The sequence below is a fragment of the Podarcis erhardii genome, assembly GCF_964252035.2.
Source record: "Podarcis erhardii genome assembly, chromosome: 12".
Taxonomy (NCBI): Eukaryota; Metazoa; Chordata; class Lepidosauria; order Squamata; family Lacertidae; genus Podarcis; species Podarcis erhardii.
Genome location: NC_138513.1, coordinates 21,878,406 through 21,892,182, shown reverse-complemented (window position 1 = coordinate 21,892,182; position 13,777 = coordinate 21,878,406). Strand labels below are relative to the sequence as shown.

The 13,777-nt window shown below is 42.7% G+C and overlaps 1 protein-coding gene and 1 long non-coding RNA gene across 2 annotated transcripts; one reads left to right on the top strand and one right to left on the bottom strand.

Moving 5' to 3' along the window:
* The first annotated feature begins 1,025 nt into the window (after positions 1–1,025).
* On the top strand, positions 1,026–6,507 carry LOC309325765. The gene is made up of 5 exons (XR_014149976.1): positions 1,026–1,329; positions 4,022–4,293; positions 4,387–4,508; positions 4,614–4,737; positions 5,557–6,507. It is a non-coding gene; the product is annotated as an uncharacterized lncRNA (long non-coding RNA).
* A 147-nt stretch (positions 6,508–6,654) lies between these two features.
* On the bottom strand, positions 6,655–13,699 carry ACBD7 (acyl-CoA binding domain containing 7). Its single transcript, XM_081834029.1, has 4 exons — positions 13,542–13,699; positions 7,093–7,210; positions 6,928–6,990; positions 6,655–6,824 (listed from the first exon to the last, which is right to left on the bottom strand). Exons 1-4 carry the CDS (start codon positions 13,551–13,553, stop codon positions 6,751–6,753), a joined length of 267 nt encoding a protein of 88 aa, XP_081690155.1. The 5' UTR covers positions 13,554–13,699; the 3' UTR covers positions 6,655–6,750.
* Between the last annotated feature and the right edge of the window lie 78 nt (positions 13,700–13,777).

Here is a 13,777-nt window from a genome sequence, read left to right as displayed (position 1 = left end):
ACCCCGCGTCGCCCGACCCACTTGCTGCATTTCTGAGGCTGCTGCGCGCCACACCTGCTCCTTGTTTTCTTTTTTTATTAAAACGCCCTGCTCCTTTTAAAGAAGCGGTGCACAAAAAGAAAAAGAAAAAAACGAAAAGAAAAAACACTTTCAGGCGGAGTTTGGCAACGAACCCCGTGAATTTCGTTGGGTTTTTGAACAGGTTTTCCCACACCCACTCACAGCGACTCTTAAAAGAAGAGCGCATCCAGGTGTCCACAGGATATATACACACTGTAAAAATCGCAATCGGGCTTGCTGGTGCTGCAGCCAGAGGCACAAAGCCAGAATCTTAAGGGGTTCTTACCGCTGCCAAAACTTCTAATTACGGATCACATTGGAGTCCGTGGGACACACCATGGTTTGGGGAGGGTCCCCTTTGGAAGCTCAGAAGATCCATGCTATTTAAACTTTTACACCATGGAACCCCTGGTGCATGGTTTTCCCAGTGCAGTCCATAGGCACTGATGTGATCTGATATGTGATTCTTTTCCCCTAACAATTCTTTCCAGGTGACTCCCTTCAGAACTTGCTTATAGATGTCTTATGTGTAGATTTTCTGATCCTAGGTATTAGAGTTCCTGCCAACCTAGCAGTTTGAAAGCATGTCAAAGTGCAAGTAGATAAATAGGTACCGCTTTCTGTGCACTGCTCTGGTTCGCCAGAAGCGGCTTAGTCATGCTGGCCACACGACCTGGAAGCTGTATGCCAGCTCCCTCGGTCAGTAAAGCGAGATGAGCGCCTCAACCCCATAGTCGGCCAGGACTGGACCTAATGGTCAGGGGTCCCTTTACCTTTACCTTAGGTATTAGAGTTTTTTGGAAGCGACATTATTCAGAAGAATACAAACATTAACAAATATGCATGATGACTGCAATATAATGCAACCATAATTATTACCACACCTATACTACAGATTGCAAAAGGTATGGAGGTATTCCCATGAACAGTGTACATAAATTAGTCTGCGCATCTCAGAAATTAGTAAGGATATTAGTAGGGCCCTCTACAACATTTCTAATACCAATTATATAAGTAACACAATCAAAGCTAAAATTAAGCCTCAGCTGAAACTGGTGTATGTGTGTGTGAGAGAGAGAGAAATCTTGTTTGCCCCAAACTTCACAATTTTAGTTATTGTTCTGGAGCCTTGCAAAAAGAGGGAAATGTTCACCCATTCAAAGTGAAAGTATGAAGCACTGGCCTTTCTCCAAGCTGGCTTTGTGACATCATCATTTAGCCAAGTCTGATTGCCTGCAAGATAATGTGCTATCATCACATCAGGAAAAGGTAGATTCAAATTAATTTCCAGTCTTCATTTTGTACTATGGTGAAAGGCATCTGCCACATATAAATAAAATGTCTTGATAGCTCATCTGTTTCTTGGAAGTGTGGGCCACAAAAAAATGCGTAGTTGACAAACTTTATGACAATTCCGACTGCTGAGTTTTGCATCTTGCCTGTTTCAGATGACCAGGCCATCTTTTAAACATATTTGTATCCATATTAATGCATAGCATTTAATATTTCTTAAGGGAACATGTATTTGTTTTTATTTAAAGCACAAGCCATTTTTAATACTTGCAAAATAGCCTTGGGGCAAGGCTTTGAATTTCAAAGATAATTTTTACTATGTGGTTTACCTAACCATTTATTTACTTAATTTATATACCACCTTTATCTTCCAAGGAGCTCAAGGTTATCCTACTCCCCATTTCATCCTCACAACAACCCTGTGGGGTAGGTTAGGCTAAGAGATGGTGACTGGCCCAAAGTCACCCAGTGAGCTTCATGGCTGGGTGGGGAATTAGACCCTGGTGGTCTCCCAGGTCATAGTGCAATACTCTTAACCATCATGTCACACTGGAAGATTCATACAAACTCTAGTGAGTTCATTCCCACTGAGACCCCACTGCTTAAATAACATCTTGTTTCTGTACAGCCTGCAGTGCTTTGAATTGTTCAGGAAATGAAGTTCTGGAACCCAGCTTACCTGACATTGACATATATAATAATTGTGTCAATGTGGAAACCCCATTGTTTGTTGGGCCATTGCCACCCCCAAACATGGCTTGACTTAGGGTGTAGCTAGGCAGGGTGGCAGATCATTCACATGATTCGTATGTTGTGTTAAGTCTATTCTGGTTTTTGTTTTCTCTTTTTCTACAATATGGACCCACTGGTCTGCTGTACAGTGTTATATTTCTGCCAGTCAGTCATAAAAACATTGGAAGCTGACTTGTACTACACTAGTTTAGAATTGTGTGGCAGGATTTCAAACAACAGTCCCTTCCAATCCCAGCCCTACCTGGAGACACCAGAGACCTCCTGCATGTAAAATAGTTGCTCTACCAAATGAGCTATGGAGGTTCTTCTCAGGTATTTATCAAACTGTGGCTAATTGATCGGTAATTAGTCAAATGTGAGGTAAAGTAAACAAACCAAGTCAGAAAATCAGTCTGAAAATCTCCAGTTTCTACACTCCCACCAACTTCCTTCATTTTAGATGTGACTTGTCAATAGTTCCAGCACCCCACTCCAAATCTGGAAGCTTGTGTTTCTTGGATTAGATCTTCTCATGGTCTTCCAACTGCAGATGGTCTCGCATCCAGTCTCCCATATCTGTATTTCCAGTACTGGAAGTTTATTCCATTTGCTTCTGGTGTGGCCTTGCCTTGCCTCTTTTTTGTCCTTATGACAGACGTGACTTTAATAGGATTGTAGCACTGACACCTACTATATCCAAATTGATTCTGGTTTCTACTTCCTTTGAAAAAGGATCTACGGGGAGTGGGGGGGGAGGCTTTCCACAGGGGGTGTTTCAGATCTGTCTGCATTTCCAGCATCCATCAGTTGGCAAAATGCCTAGGTGTTTAAAGTTCACTGGTGGTCCAGCAGACCTGATGCAGTATTTTTTTGTTGAATCAACCTCAGTATATCACATCACAGTCTGCCCTCAACTAGCCTCCACCTACCAGCCAACTTTACAACCAGTCAGGGAGCAGCTGCACCTACTGTTGGTCTCCCTGCCTTCCACCCCACCAGTCCCAATAAGCACCAGCAACCACTGCAGGTATGGTTCAGTTAGTTCCAGCTCCCTGTTGTATTTCCACATAGTTAAGCAAAGGTACATGTGGTTTAAGTGAAGCACGCAGGAGAACAGCAACCTCTCACAGTCAGACTGTAGGGCATGTTGCAGCTGGAATGTCCACAAGATGGCAGTGTTGCCCACAACAGTCGCAAGTACTGTACTTTGAAATCCTTTGTCCTTACCAGAGTTTCAGCAGAATCTTATACTATGTTTAGTTTGTCTAAAAGATGTAGTTGTTTTCTTTCAAACTATCCTCTGCATTTGACTTCTTTGCCTACTTTAAAAAACAAAAATGTGTGTATTGACAGTTTCTGAACTTCTAAGTTCTGTCTGTTGGTCATAGCTGCAACAGTGGACATCATTTAGCGCACTATAAATAAATCAGGATGTTTTGCCCAGCGAGTTGGATGAGTATTTGTGACTCCATTAGAATATAATACCTGCTTGCGATAGCCAGAAAGAGCATAACTGATATTGTAGAATGCCGAACTTGCAATCTAAATTAGTGACTTTTAAATTCTGAGCGTTCAAGAGAACGAGAGAAACAAAATAGAAATGAAAACATATATATTCAAAAGCAAGGTGCGGAGTCAGATTTATTTTGCTTTTGTAGTTGGGTTGCAATATTGCTGTATTGGGCTAGGAGAGACCTACCTGCTGAATACCATCTCCTGCTATCAGTACTGTTATGACATCACACTCCCAGTAGCCTCATTTGGGGGGGGGGTGTGAAGTCTTTAACCATATTTAAGGGAGCCTTTAAACATTCAGAAAAACTTGAGTCACAAATGGCCCTAGCAGTGTGACCAGTTGCTGCTGCACAGCCTTGCTACCCATAAAAAAAAAAAGACTCACAAATGCGACCTCGCTGCTAATGAACTTCTCTCCCAGGCAGTAAAGGTAAAGGGACCCCTGACCATTAGGTCCAGTTGTGACGGACTCTGGGGTTGTGGTGCTCATCTCGCTTTATTGGCCAAGGGAGCCGGCGTACAGCTTCCGGGTCATGTGGCCAGCATGACTAAGCCGCTTCTGGCGAACCAGAGCTTCGCACGGACACACCATACCTATTGACATGCTTTCGAACTGCTAGGTGGGCAGGAGCAGGGACCGAGCAACGGGAGCTCACCCAGTCAGAGGGATTCAAACCACCGACCTTCTGATTGGTAAGTCCTAGGCTCTATGGTTTAACCCACAGCGCCACTTGCGTCCTCTCCCAGGCAGTAGCAATGGTATATTTACCAGAGTTTTCTTTGCAGGTGCTGATGTTCACTGCAGCCCTTAAGGTGATGGCATCATGGCCCTGGCCAATGAGAATTTTTGCCCAGCCTGGGAATGTAACTGCTAATGTAGATTATCAATACTGCTATTATTACACCAGGTAATACCTAAATTAAAGATCTGAAATAGAAGTGGCTCTTATGAAAGACTCAGTGAATTTTATTTTAAATGAAAGCATCAATTGGTGTTTTGTTTTGTTTTTAAGAAAGGAAAAGATTCGTCTGCCCTGAAAGCCCAGTGTTATTCAATGGTTTATTTGTCTGCTTTCAAGTGGCAGTGAAGCTCCTCATATTGCACATGGTGAGACAAAATGGACAGTTCAATAGCAGGTGGGTAAGTGTTTCTCAGATTAGAAGTACAATTCACTGCAGTAATTTAGGTAGATATCATTAAGTAGGCCAGAAGAAACATATTATTAGAAAGCAGAAAATTATTTTAGGGTTCTCCCCCCTTTTACAATCCATAAACAGCAAGTCCATTCACTTGAAGACCTTTTACACCGGAAAATTCTCAGCTTCTTAAAAAACAGTGAACTGCAATTTTCTGTCCTGTACAAAGGGCAAAAAAATTTAATTTTGAAACATTTAATGGTTTTGTAACAATGAAACAGCATCCAATTACTGAGTAAAGCAATTCCCATGGCTATCGTGTTGTACTGGCAACTGGAGTTTCCAGACCCTTTTCAAGGAAAAAGACCAACCAGGCATCAAATGGGCACATTATCATGAATATAGAGTAGGTCCCTGAATGGCTCTATTGAATTTGTTGTGCAAGTCACATCCAATTTCGTTCCAAACTTGTAAACTAAACTTGGAGAGGAAAGCAAGTGTTGAGACAATTGAATCCTTTGTTCAGTAGATGTAAGAACACGTTCAGTTAAAGAGATTCCTGAACTATAGAATAAGGTTCACTGTGGCCAAAGAAATAAGCAGGGTGTTATAGCAGTTTAGTTCAGAACCAAGCTTGGAAGGATGGGAACAGCTCACTGCAATTTGTTGCATATTTGTATTGCTATGTTGTTTCTGAAGGGCTTACATAAACTTGAACCTCTTGCAATTTATCTGGAATTAGGTCAGTCGTTCCTTTGGATTTTTTTTTGTTCCTCTGGCAGAGGTCCAGGCTAACCATTTCCATTTTATCCCAAACAGTTACAGCTCATGAAAAAAACACTGAGATTTCAAGAACTGGCTAGTCCACGGAAGTAGTTCAGCATGTCCCACTTCCTACATGGCAAGAAGTTCCAAGGCACTGGGCTGGGATAACCCAGCCAGATGGGTGGCAGATAAATATCACCATCAGCAGCAGCCTTCTTCAATGATTTACCCCACCCGGAACACTCAAAGAGCATTCTAGTTCCCTCCCACCGCTACGTGTTCAGAATCATTAGTCAGCAACCTCCTCAGCAAAATAAATGTATGTCCAAAAATTTAAGACTCTAAAGCTGCAGTGAAATGAGGTAGCATAAAGGCATTTGGCCTTAATTGATCCTTGTTCTAATTAGACATTGTTCAGTCATGTACATGAGGCCAATGGAGGCCTGTCTGGGTATGACTCCACATGCTTCCTCCAAAACTCAAATATATCCTCCTAAATCTCAAGATGTAACAGCGGTTGATAATCTGGTGTGATGAAATCTGCGGAAGCAGAGATGATTACTTCACATTTTAAGGACTGTGTCATAAGTTGCAAATACGTTTTGATTGCAATCAGTCTTTATTAATTTTTGCCTGTTAATTGGAATATTTTGTTCTTTTAAAGAAGAAAGTGTTTCGGATAATTAATAGGTAAATTGATTTTCGGGCAAGAAAATTGTATGCAACCAGAAGCAACGTATCACATTTGAGAATTTTGTGTGTGGTTTTGTGTTTCTTTTGCAGTGGGTGTGTAGGTGTAAATACAGTACATGATTTCAAAACCTTATGCCATCTGAAATGGTCCATCAGTGCAAGACAGCTCCTATCACTGCCAGCACTGGCAGGGCTGATGGGAGTTGCACTACAGGTTCCCCATCTCTGGTGTCACTAGTTGGAATAGAAGTGCTACCAGTATTTCCTGTAAGCAGAACTAATCAGATGTATTATAATAGCCTAACATCACTGCCGTTCCCAAAGTTGTTGAATTATTATTTTTCTACAGTGTGAGTGCAAACTTTTATATTGACATAGGCAAGGAGAAGATTGCTGTGAATATTTAAGTTGCCAAAACCATGAATATTACTAGCTTAAAGAGGATCCAAACAAGCCATGTCCAAAGAAGAAAAAAGTTTATTGCAAATAATGATGTTCACATCAGTCTGAAAATGAGTAGTGCCCTTGCCTTTGAACTAATTGTCCAAAGAAAATCTACAGTCCATATTTCTCTATCATCTCATTTGCTTTAGAAATGTAAGCCTTCATGGCATCTTCTTTTGACATACCTGTAAAGGGGGAAAAATCAGCTTTATTACTATGCCTTATTTGTTATTTTCACATGACATTATTTTGAATCAGAATAATAAAGAGCTGTAATAAATCCATCACCTTTCTTCTGGTTCCATGCTTCCCATTTTGCTTTGCCTTTCAAATCCAGCATCCCAGGACACTCTGCCAAAAGACAACAACTAAGTTTCAATAAAAACCCACGCAAAGTATCTTTGAAATGAATATATAAACATGTAGGTATCATGTAGGTATGTACAAAGTTACCAATATTAATATTTCCCACGGTCGACTGCTTGTAGAGTCCATACAGTTCTTTTAGTTCATCATCAGTTGGTTTGGTCTTTAGTTTTTTTACTTTTTCTGCCACAGTGTTGAAGTCGGCCTGAAGAGAGGCAAAAATAAATAAATAGGAATTTCACTTAAAACAGCCATATATTGCTTCCAAGGAGTGTGATGCTTCAGGGAGGAGTCTCTCTTAGCCCCACCTGGTCATGCCAGTTCAAACTTGAGACCTTCTGAAACACAAGACAAATGCTCTACCAGCGAGTTATGCTAAGAAGCTTCCCATGCAACCAGTCAAGTTGCATGCAGTCAAGTTGTAGCATCGCTTGAATCTCACTCTCTTTCTCTGTGTGAGCTGCAATGCAGATACTGAAGACACTGGGCATCTTTCCAGCTCTGTTCAATATCAGCTCTCTCAGCAAGCTGGGTTGTTTTTTGTTTGCCTTGGTATTTTTCTATTCTTGGGTATAAGGTTTCACTTGAAGTAAGGTTTCAGTCTGACATGGCTACAAGAACGTCATATTATACTACCAGGCCAGAATATGCTCGTCTGCGATAGGACCAATATTTAAAACCACTTACATCTCAGTCCTATGCACGTTGGTTCAAAAGTCCCAATGGACCTGCTCCCAGGAAGGCGGTATAAAATGGCAGCCTTAATGCAGGTTTATTTCTCTGTAACACTTTAATGATCAGCAAGGGGCTAATTTGGCTCACTGATTTTAAAGCATGTTGATAGACTGGAATTACCTACCCAAGTTTATTTTCCAGTAAAAGGCATGGGGTTTTATTATTTCCATATCAGTATCACAGTGTTCCACCACAAAGCAGGTTTATGCTCATTTTATCCTAAGATTTCTGTCAGGTGGGCTAGGGTGAGGCTAGCGGCTTGCCCAGGAGTCAGCAAACTTTTCCAGCAGGGGGCTAATCCACTGTCCCTCACACCTTGTGGGGGGGCCGGACTATATTTTTTTGCGGGGGGGGGGGGATGAACGAATTCCTATGCCCCACAAATAACCCAGAGATGCATTTTAAATAAAAGCACACATTCTACTCATGTAAAAGCACCAGGCAGGCCCCACAAATAACCCAGAAACACATTTTAAAGAAAATGACACATTCTACTCATGCAAAAACATGCTGATTCCCAGACCGTCCATGGGCCGGGTTTAGAAGGCGATTGGGCCAGATCCGGCCCCCAGGCCTTAGTTTGCCTACCCATGAGCTTGCCAAAAGGCCTCATTTTGGGCTTCATGGCTGCCATCTGTTCAATATTCTGTCAGCTCTACTGATTTTCGACTACACTGAGGTCAGAACTACATTACATGTGAAACACAGATAAGTTCAGATAAAGTTCTGCTCCCCTGTTTCTCCATAAAGGGCATGCTCAGTTAGCTTGCATTGTCATATAACCACACTAGTGATGGAACCACATATTGCACGCAATCAACAACCCAAGTTCCTCTGTCTTTGAGCTGAAAAAAGACAGTTATCCCAAGTTAAATATTATTTTTTATAGGAAAAGGTTTCCTTCCCATGGGTGGTGGGAGAGAATGGTTTTTGGCTGCAAACAACTTCTTCCACGCTAATCCTCTCAAGACCAGGTGTGTGGCTTTGATATTTGCACTAATGACAGCTCCCAAGAGCAGGAAGCTCTGAATAAGTGAATCTAGTAACTCAAGGATAGAGTGAGTGTACATTTTTGTGAATTAGCTCCTACAACAGACAATGATGTTTTTAAAAAGAGAAACGTATGGGACTGGAAAGGCTGTTTTTCAGTTCTCTTTGTTAGTCTCCAAGAATCACAGATCATGTTTCAAGAATTCTAAATGAAGAACTTGACTAGTTTTACATATTCATTTATATAACACATTGGCCACATTTCCCACACAAAAACCCCTTAAAAATAAAGATGCTAGTCTAGAGTCCACATGGTTTAGCAATCTCCTTTCCCCTTTAGAGCAGAGCTAATTTTACAAAAAGCAAGACATGCCCAGCATCTTTTTATTCTGCTACTTCAGGGTAACCTTGAGTCAGTGTCAATAATTCTCTCATCTGCCTTTGCTATGATTCTAAGTCACAAGAGACGCATTACAGTGATGCAGGAAAGGAGATACTGCTCCACTATACGTAGTACAGCTCTTGTATTGACCCTTCTTTGCCAACAACTGACATGCATTACCTATGCCCCAATGGCTACATTGCTAAGTTATTTATTTGATTAGCACTGTGAAATCTCCAGGCAGACCTGCAGTTATATGCATGAGCAGTAGGATGCGTATTTTGCACAAAGCTCATGACACAATGATCCTGCCAGAACTGAATGCCAGCCTGTGGCAAATCAATCGGGCTCTTTCCTCACAAGTGCTCTAATGTCTGTTATGAGAAATAAAGGTCAGGTTAAGCATCGTGACTATTTTAACAAAGGTGTCATAAGGAACCTGTCTCTCCTATCAGAAAGTAAAATACTGTACTGCAAAGAAACAAATAATTCAGTATGAAACTTTCCAAATAGGCAAACAGCCAGCACTAAAATCCAGACTCTTAATCAACTCATCCTTGGCTCACAAAGATGCAGTCGTCAGCTCTTAAATTCCCATAACGTCTCCCCCCAACAAACATTCATTAGATGAAACAACTATAAACCTCACTGAAATTAAACAATGAGCTACTGTGTTCCATTACAGAGCAGTTTTAACAGGGCACCCATTCATTACTGTGTCCACTATGTGTAACCATAGTATCCATTCATTCATTCATGCTATCCTGTTTTAGACCCACTGATACAAATACCGTTACAAATTCAGAGTTGGTTTCCCACCCTTCTGTTGATTAATTCTCACTATTCTTTCTTCCCACATGCTTCTATTAATATTAGAATAGTAGATTTAACTACACCTAGCCATAAAAAGCTTGCCACAAAATTATGGTGAACTGTCCAGTTCCAGAGGGATGCGGGTGGCGCTGTGGGTTAAACCACAGAGCCTAGGACTTGCCGATCAGAAGGTCAGCAGTTCGAATCCCCGCGACGGGGTGAGCTCACATTGCTCGGTCCCTGCTGCTGCCAACCTAGCAGTTCGAAAGCACGTCAAAGTGCAAGTAGATAAATAGGCTGGAAGGTAAACGGCGTTTCTGTGCCCAGCTCTGGTTTGCCAGAAGCGGCTTAGTCATGCTGGCCACATGACCCGGAAGCTGTACGCCGGCTCCCTCGGCCAATACAGCGAGATGAGCGCCGCAACCCCAGAGTCGGTCATGACTGGACCTAATGGTCAGGGGTCCCTTTACCTTTATCCAGTTCCAGAGAATATGAATAGCCAATAGGATTATTACAAACTTGATCACCAGGAGCTGTTTTTCAAGCAACAGTAAGGAGCCAAAGAAACACACTTACACCTAAGTGCTTAAGTTAGTCCAGTAGTTGTTTTTTTATATACTTTGAGCAGCCTGCCCACCCCCCAGCATGCACATCATACATTTAAAAGACATTTCCCCTCCCTAAAGAATCATTGGAACTGTAGTTTTTAAAGAGTGCTTCATGTTGTAGGCCTGTGAGGCGTAAATTAGTTCTAGTGATTTTTCCAGGGGCCAGAGAATGCACTTTAAACCCAATGATTTATACACAGCCTAAATCAGTGGCCTTAACAGGGCATGGGGTCCCATACTGGTGTTACAAGAGGAGATGTCAAGTGTGGTGGGAAGATTAAAGGACAATCAAAGAAACATTTTAAAATTTCAGTGTAGTATAGTATAAGATAATATAGTATTAAAATATGTTTTTCTTATTTGCAGAATATGGGTATATTTTCAAAATCAAGCACTGCTCGGAGTGCTTCTTTTTGTTTTCCAATGTATTTCTTTTCCAGTTTCTTTTCTTATAATTTTTTTTTATTATTCTGAAACTGTGGCCTAGAGGGGAAAAGTTTTAGAACCACTGGCCTAAATCAATGCTTTTAAAAGTACCCTTTGGCTGCAATGCTATACTGTATACTTAGGAGTAAGCCCCATTGATTACTGGGACTGCACTACTCATAGGACTGCACTGTCAACTCAAAAGTGGTCTGCCAGGGGCAATAGCATGGGGGGGGATTGCTATTGTGCAATGTAACCCTGGCGTCCTTTTCAGCATGCAGACCTACCTGTGCTTTTTAAAGGATAGCAACCAGGGTGGCAATGGCTTTGTAAAAATCCCAGTAAATTCCCCCTCTAGCTAAGAACACAAAATCTCATACTTCTTAGTGGGGGTGCTTTGAAATTATCTGATAAACTATATTCAGGATTGTTTGCCTAAAGTCACTTATGCACTTACTCTGAATAGGAGAAAGAAGATCTGTATTGTCACATGGGCACTGAAACAATAAATTTTTTTTCCACGAATATGTAATCTCATTAGTTATCCCTAAATATTCTGTAATCACCTTGTGAGCTCTTTTGCAAATAGCGTATTACAGCTCACCCAGAAGGCATAGCTTGATTGCACAATATAGAATTGCCTAAATAAATGTATAAAATAGGTTGCGATTGACTGACTGCATGCTGCAGCATCCTTTCTGGAATGCCAAAACCGAGAAGAAAGCCCCTACATGGCCATGCACTTTGGGGAAAAGACATTTATGGGGGGGGGGGAGAACCCCATTAAATCACAAAGGTGGCATACAAATATTATTAAAGAAACAAAAAAAATCTTAAAATCTATTTACAGTTGCAACTGATGTGGAAAAACTATTGTATTCTAACTGGATGCTAATCACGTCTGAATACAGTTGTGTTTTTAATTCTAAATTGCTCCGTTGCTTTATTACATTTCTACATCTAGATGGCATTATAAGAAACAAGCTAGCAGCCATTCATTTAAATTGGAGCGGGCGGCTGTGGCTTGCATGTGTGCAGAGAGTCACAAAGACTGCATGTTACACAACAATCATCTGTAGTCCTCAAATCCCCCTTGCGAAAGATTCAGCCAAAATCCAGGCAGTTAAGCAGAGCTGCTGTGTGCAGAGTTTGAGTACTTCTGGGGGAGGGATTATGATGCTGCTGAATCTGCCTTCACCAGCTGCATCACTTTAGCTCATCCTAGCCTTTCTCTGCATGATGCTAATGCTGGCCCAGCAGAATAAGTAGGAAAGAGCTGAGGTCTGCACATCAGAAAGAGAAGAGGCTGCGGCTTCCGATCCTAGCATGCAAGTGGAGTGCTGCAGTCCTCAAACTTTGCTGCTCCCCGGCCATAACTGCTCCGATGGAGGAAGCCGTAAGTGTTTGTGCAGTCACACTTGGAGTGGAGACTAGCTAGCACATGAACAAAAAATGAACATGCAGCACCCAAATCCTGAAAGACAAGACTCTCCACTGCTCCCCTATAATTCTCTAAAGCTGAAACCCCAAACCAGTCTATCAGGCAGGTAGGTCCCTGCCTTGTCCCCAAGCAGTTACACAGATCTTCTGCAACTGTGCACGGAAACTTGCCCAAGTTTATGGTTTCAACACTAAATGGATTGCAACTCCCATTTGTGTGGTTGAGTGGGGGTGGAGGGACTCATTTCATCACATTATACTTCATGAATCAGTACAGTGGTACCTTGGGTTAAGAACTTAATTCATTCTGGAGATTCGTTCTTAACCTGAAACTGTTCTTAACACGAGGTACCACTTTAGCTGATGGGGCTTCCCGCTGCCACTGCGCGATTTCTGTTCTCATCCTGAAGCAAAGTTCTTAACCCGAGGTACTATTTCTGGGTTAGCGGAGTCTGTAACTTGAAGCATCTGTAACCTGAAGCATTTGTAGCCTGAGGTACCACTGTACTAGCTGGAGGAACTGCAAATGCACGGCTATAACTGTCCAGGTTCTAAAGTTTTAAGTCCTCAATTCTGCACCTATATACTTCGACATGAGGTGCAATGTTATAGTGACTTGTGGGGGGCGGGGTCCAGTTGATCACCGCAGTGCTGACCCCTGAGCCAAACAGCTGGGGGGGGGAATTCCCTTCCAACCAAAAGGTGTAGGAAATAGTCAGATAGGGAAACCCAAGTCACGCACTCCTCTGTACTTTGTTAAAAGAGTGTATTACACAGCAATTCTATACACGTCTGTTCAAAAATAAGTTCCATTGAGTTCAATGAGGCTCAATCCTTCCAGATATAGGATTGCACGGTGCAGGCATAGGGTTTGCCTAAGAATAGCTTCGCTGGATTGGATCGAACCCAGCAGCCGATCCTGCACAGCACAGGAGGTCACTCGCCGAATACTGCTGCAAAACCTCAGGACCAGCAGCCTTCCCCCGCTGCTACTCCTCCCCAAGTTCCACTCTCGGCGCAGTCCGGGTCCCTCGGGTGAGGCGCCAGGCGAGCCCACCTTCTCCAGAAGCTGCGCTCACGCCGCTGCTTCAGGCGCCGCCGGGCTTCCCCCCGCCCCGCTCCTTCCCTCGAGGTTCCCTTACCTCCAGAGTCATGGTGCACAACCTGCGACGGCTCCTGCGCTCTCAGCAAAGCCCCGCCCCGTCCGGAATGAAGCCGCTGCTCCCTCTCGCAGCCCTTATTTATAATGCCGTCGACCCAAGCGTCCCCATTGGACAAGAAGGCACTGTGACGTCGCACCAGAGGCGCGAGCTCCCGAAAAGTGAGCCAAGTAGGTGATGCTACTGCTGCCGCCTCGCTGCCTTGGAAACCAGACCAG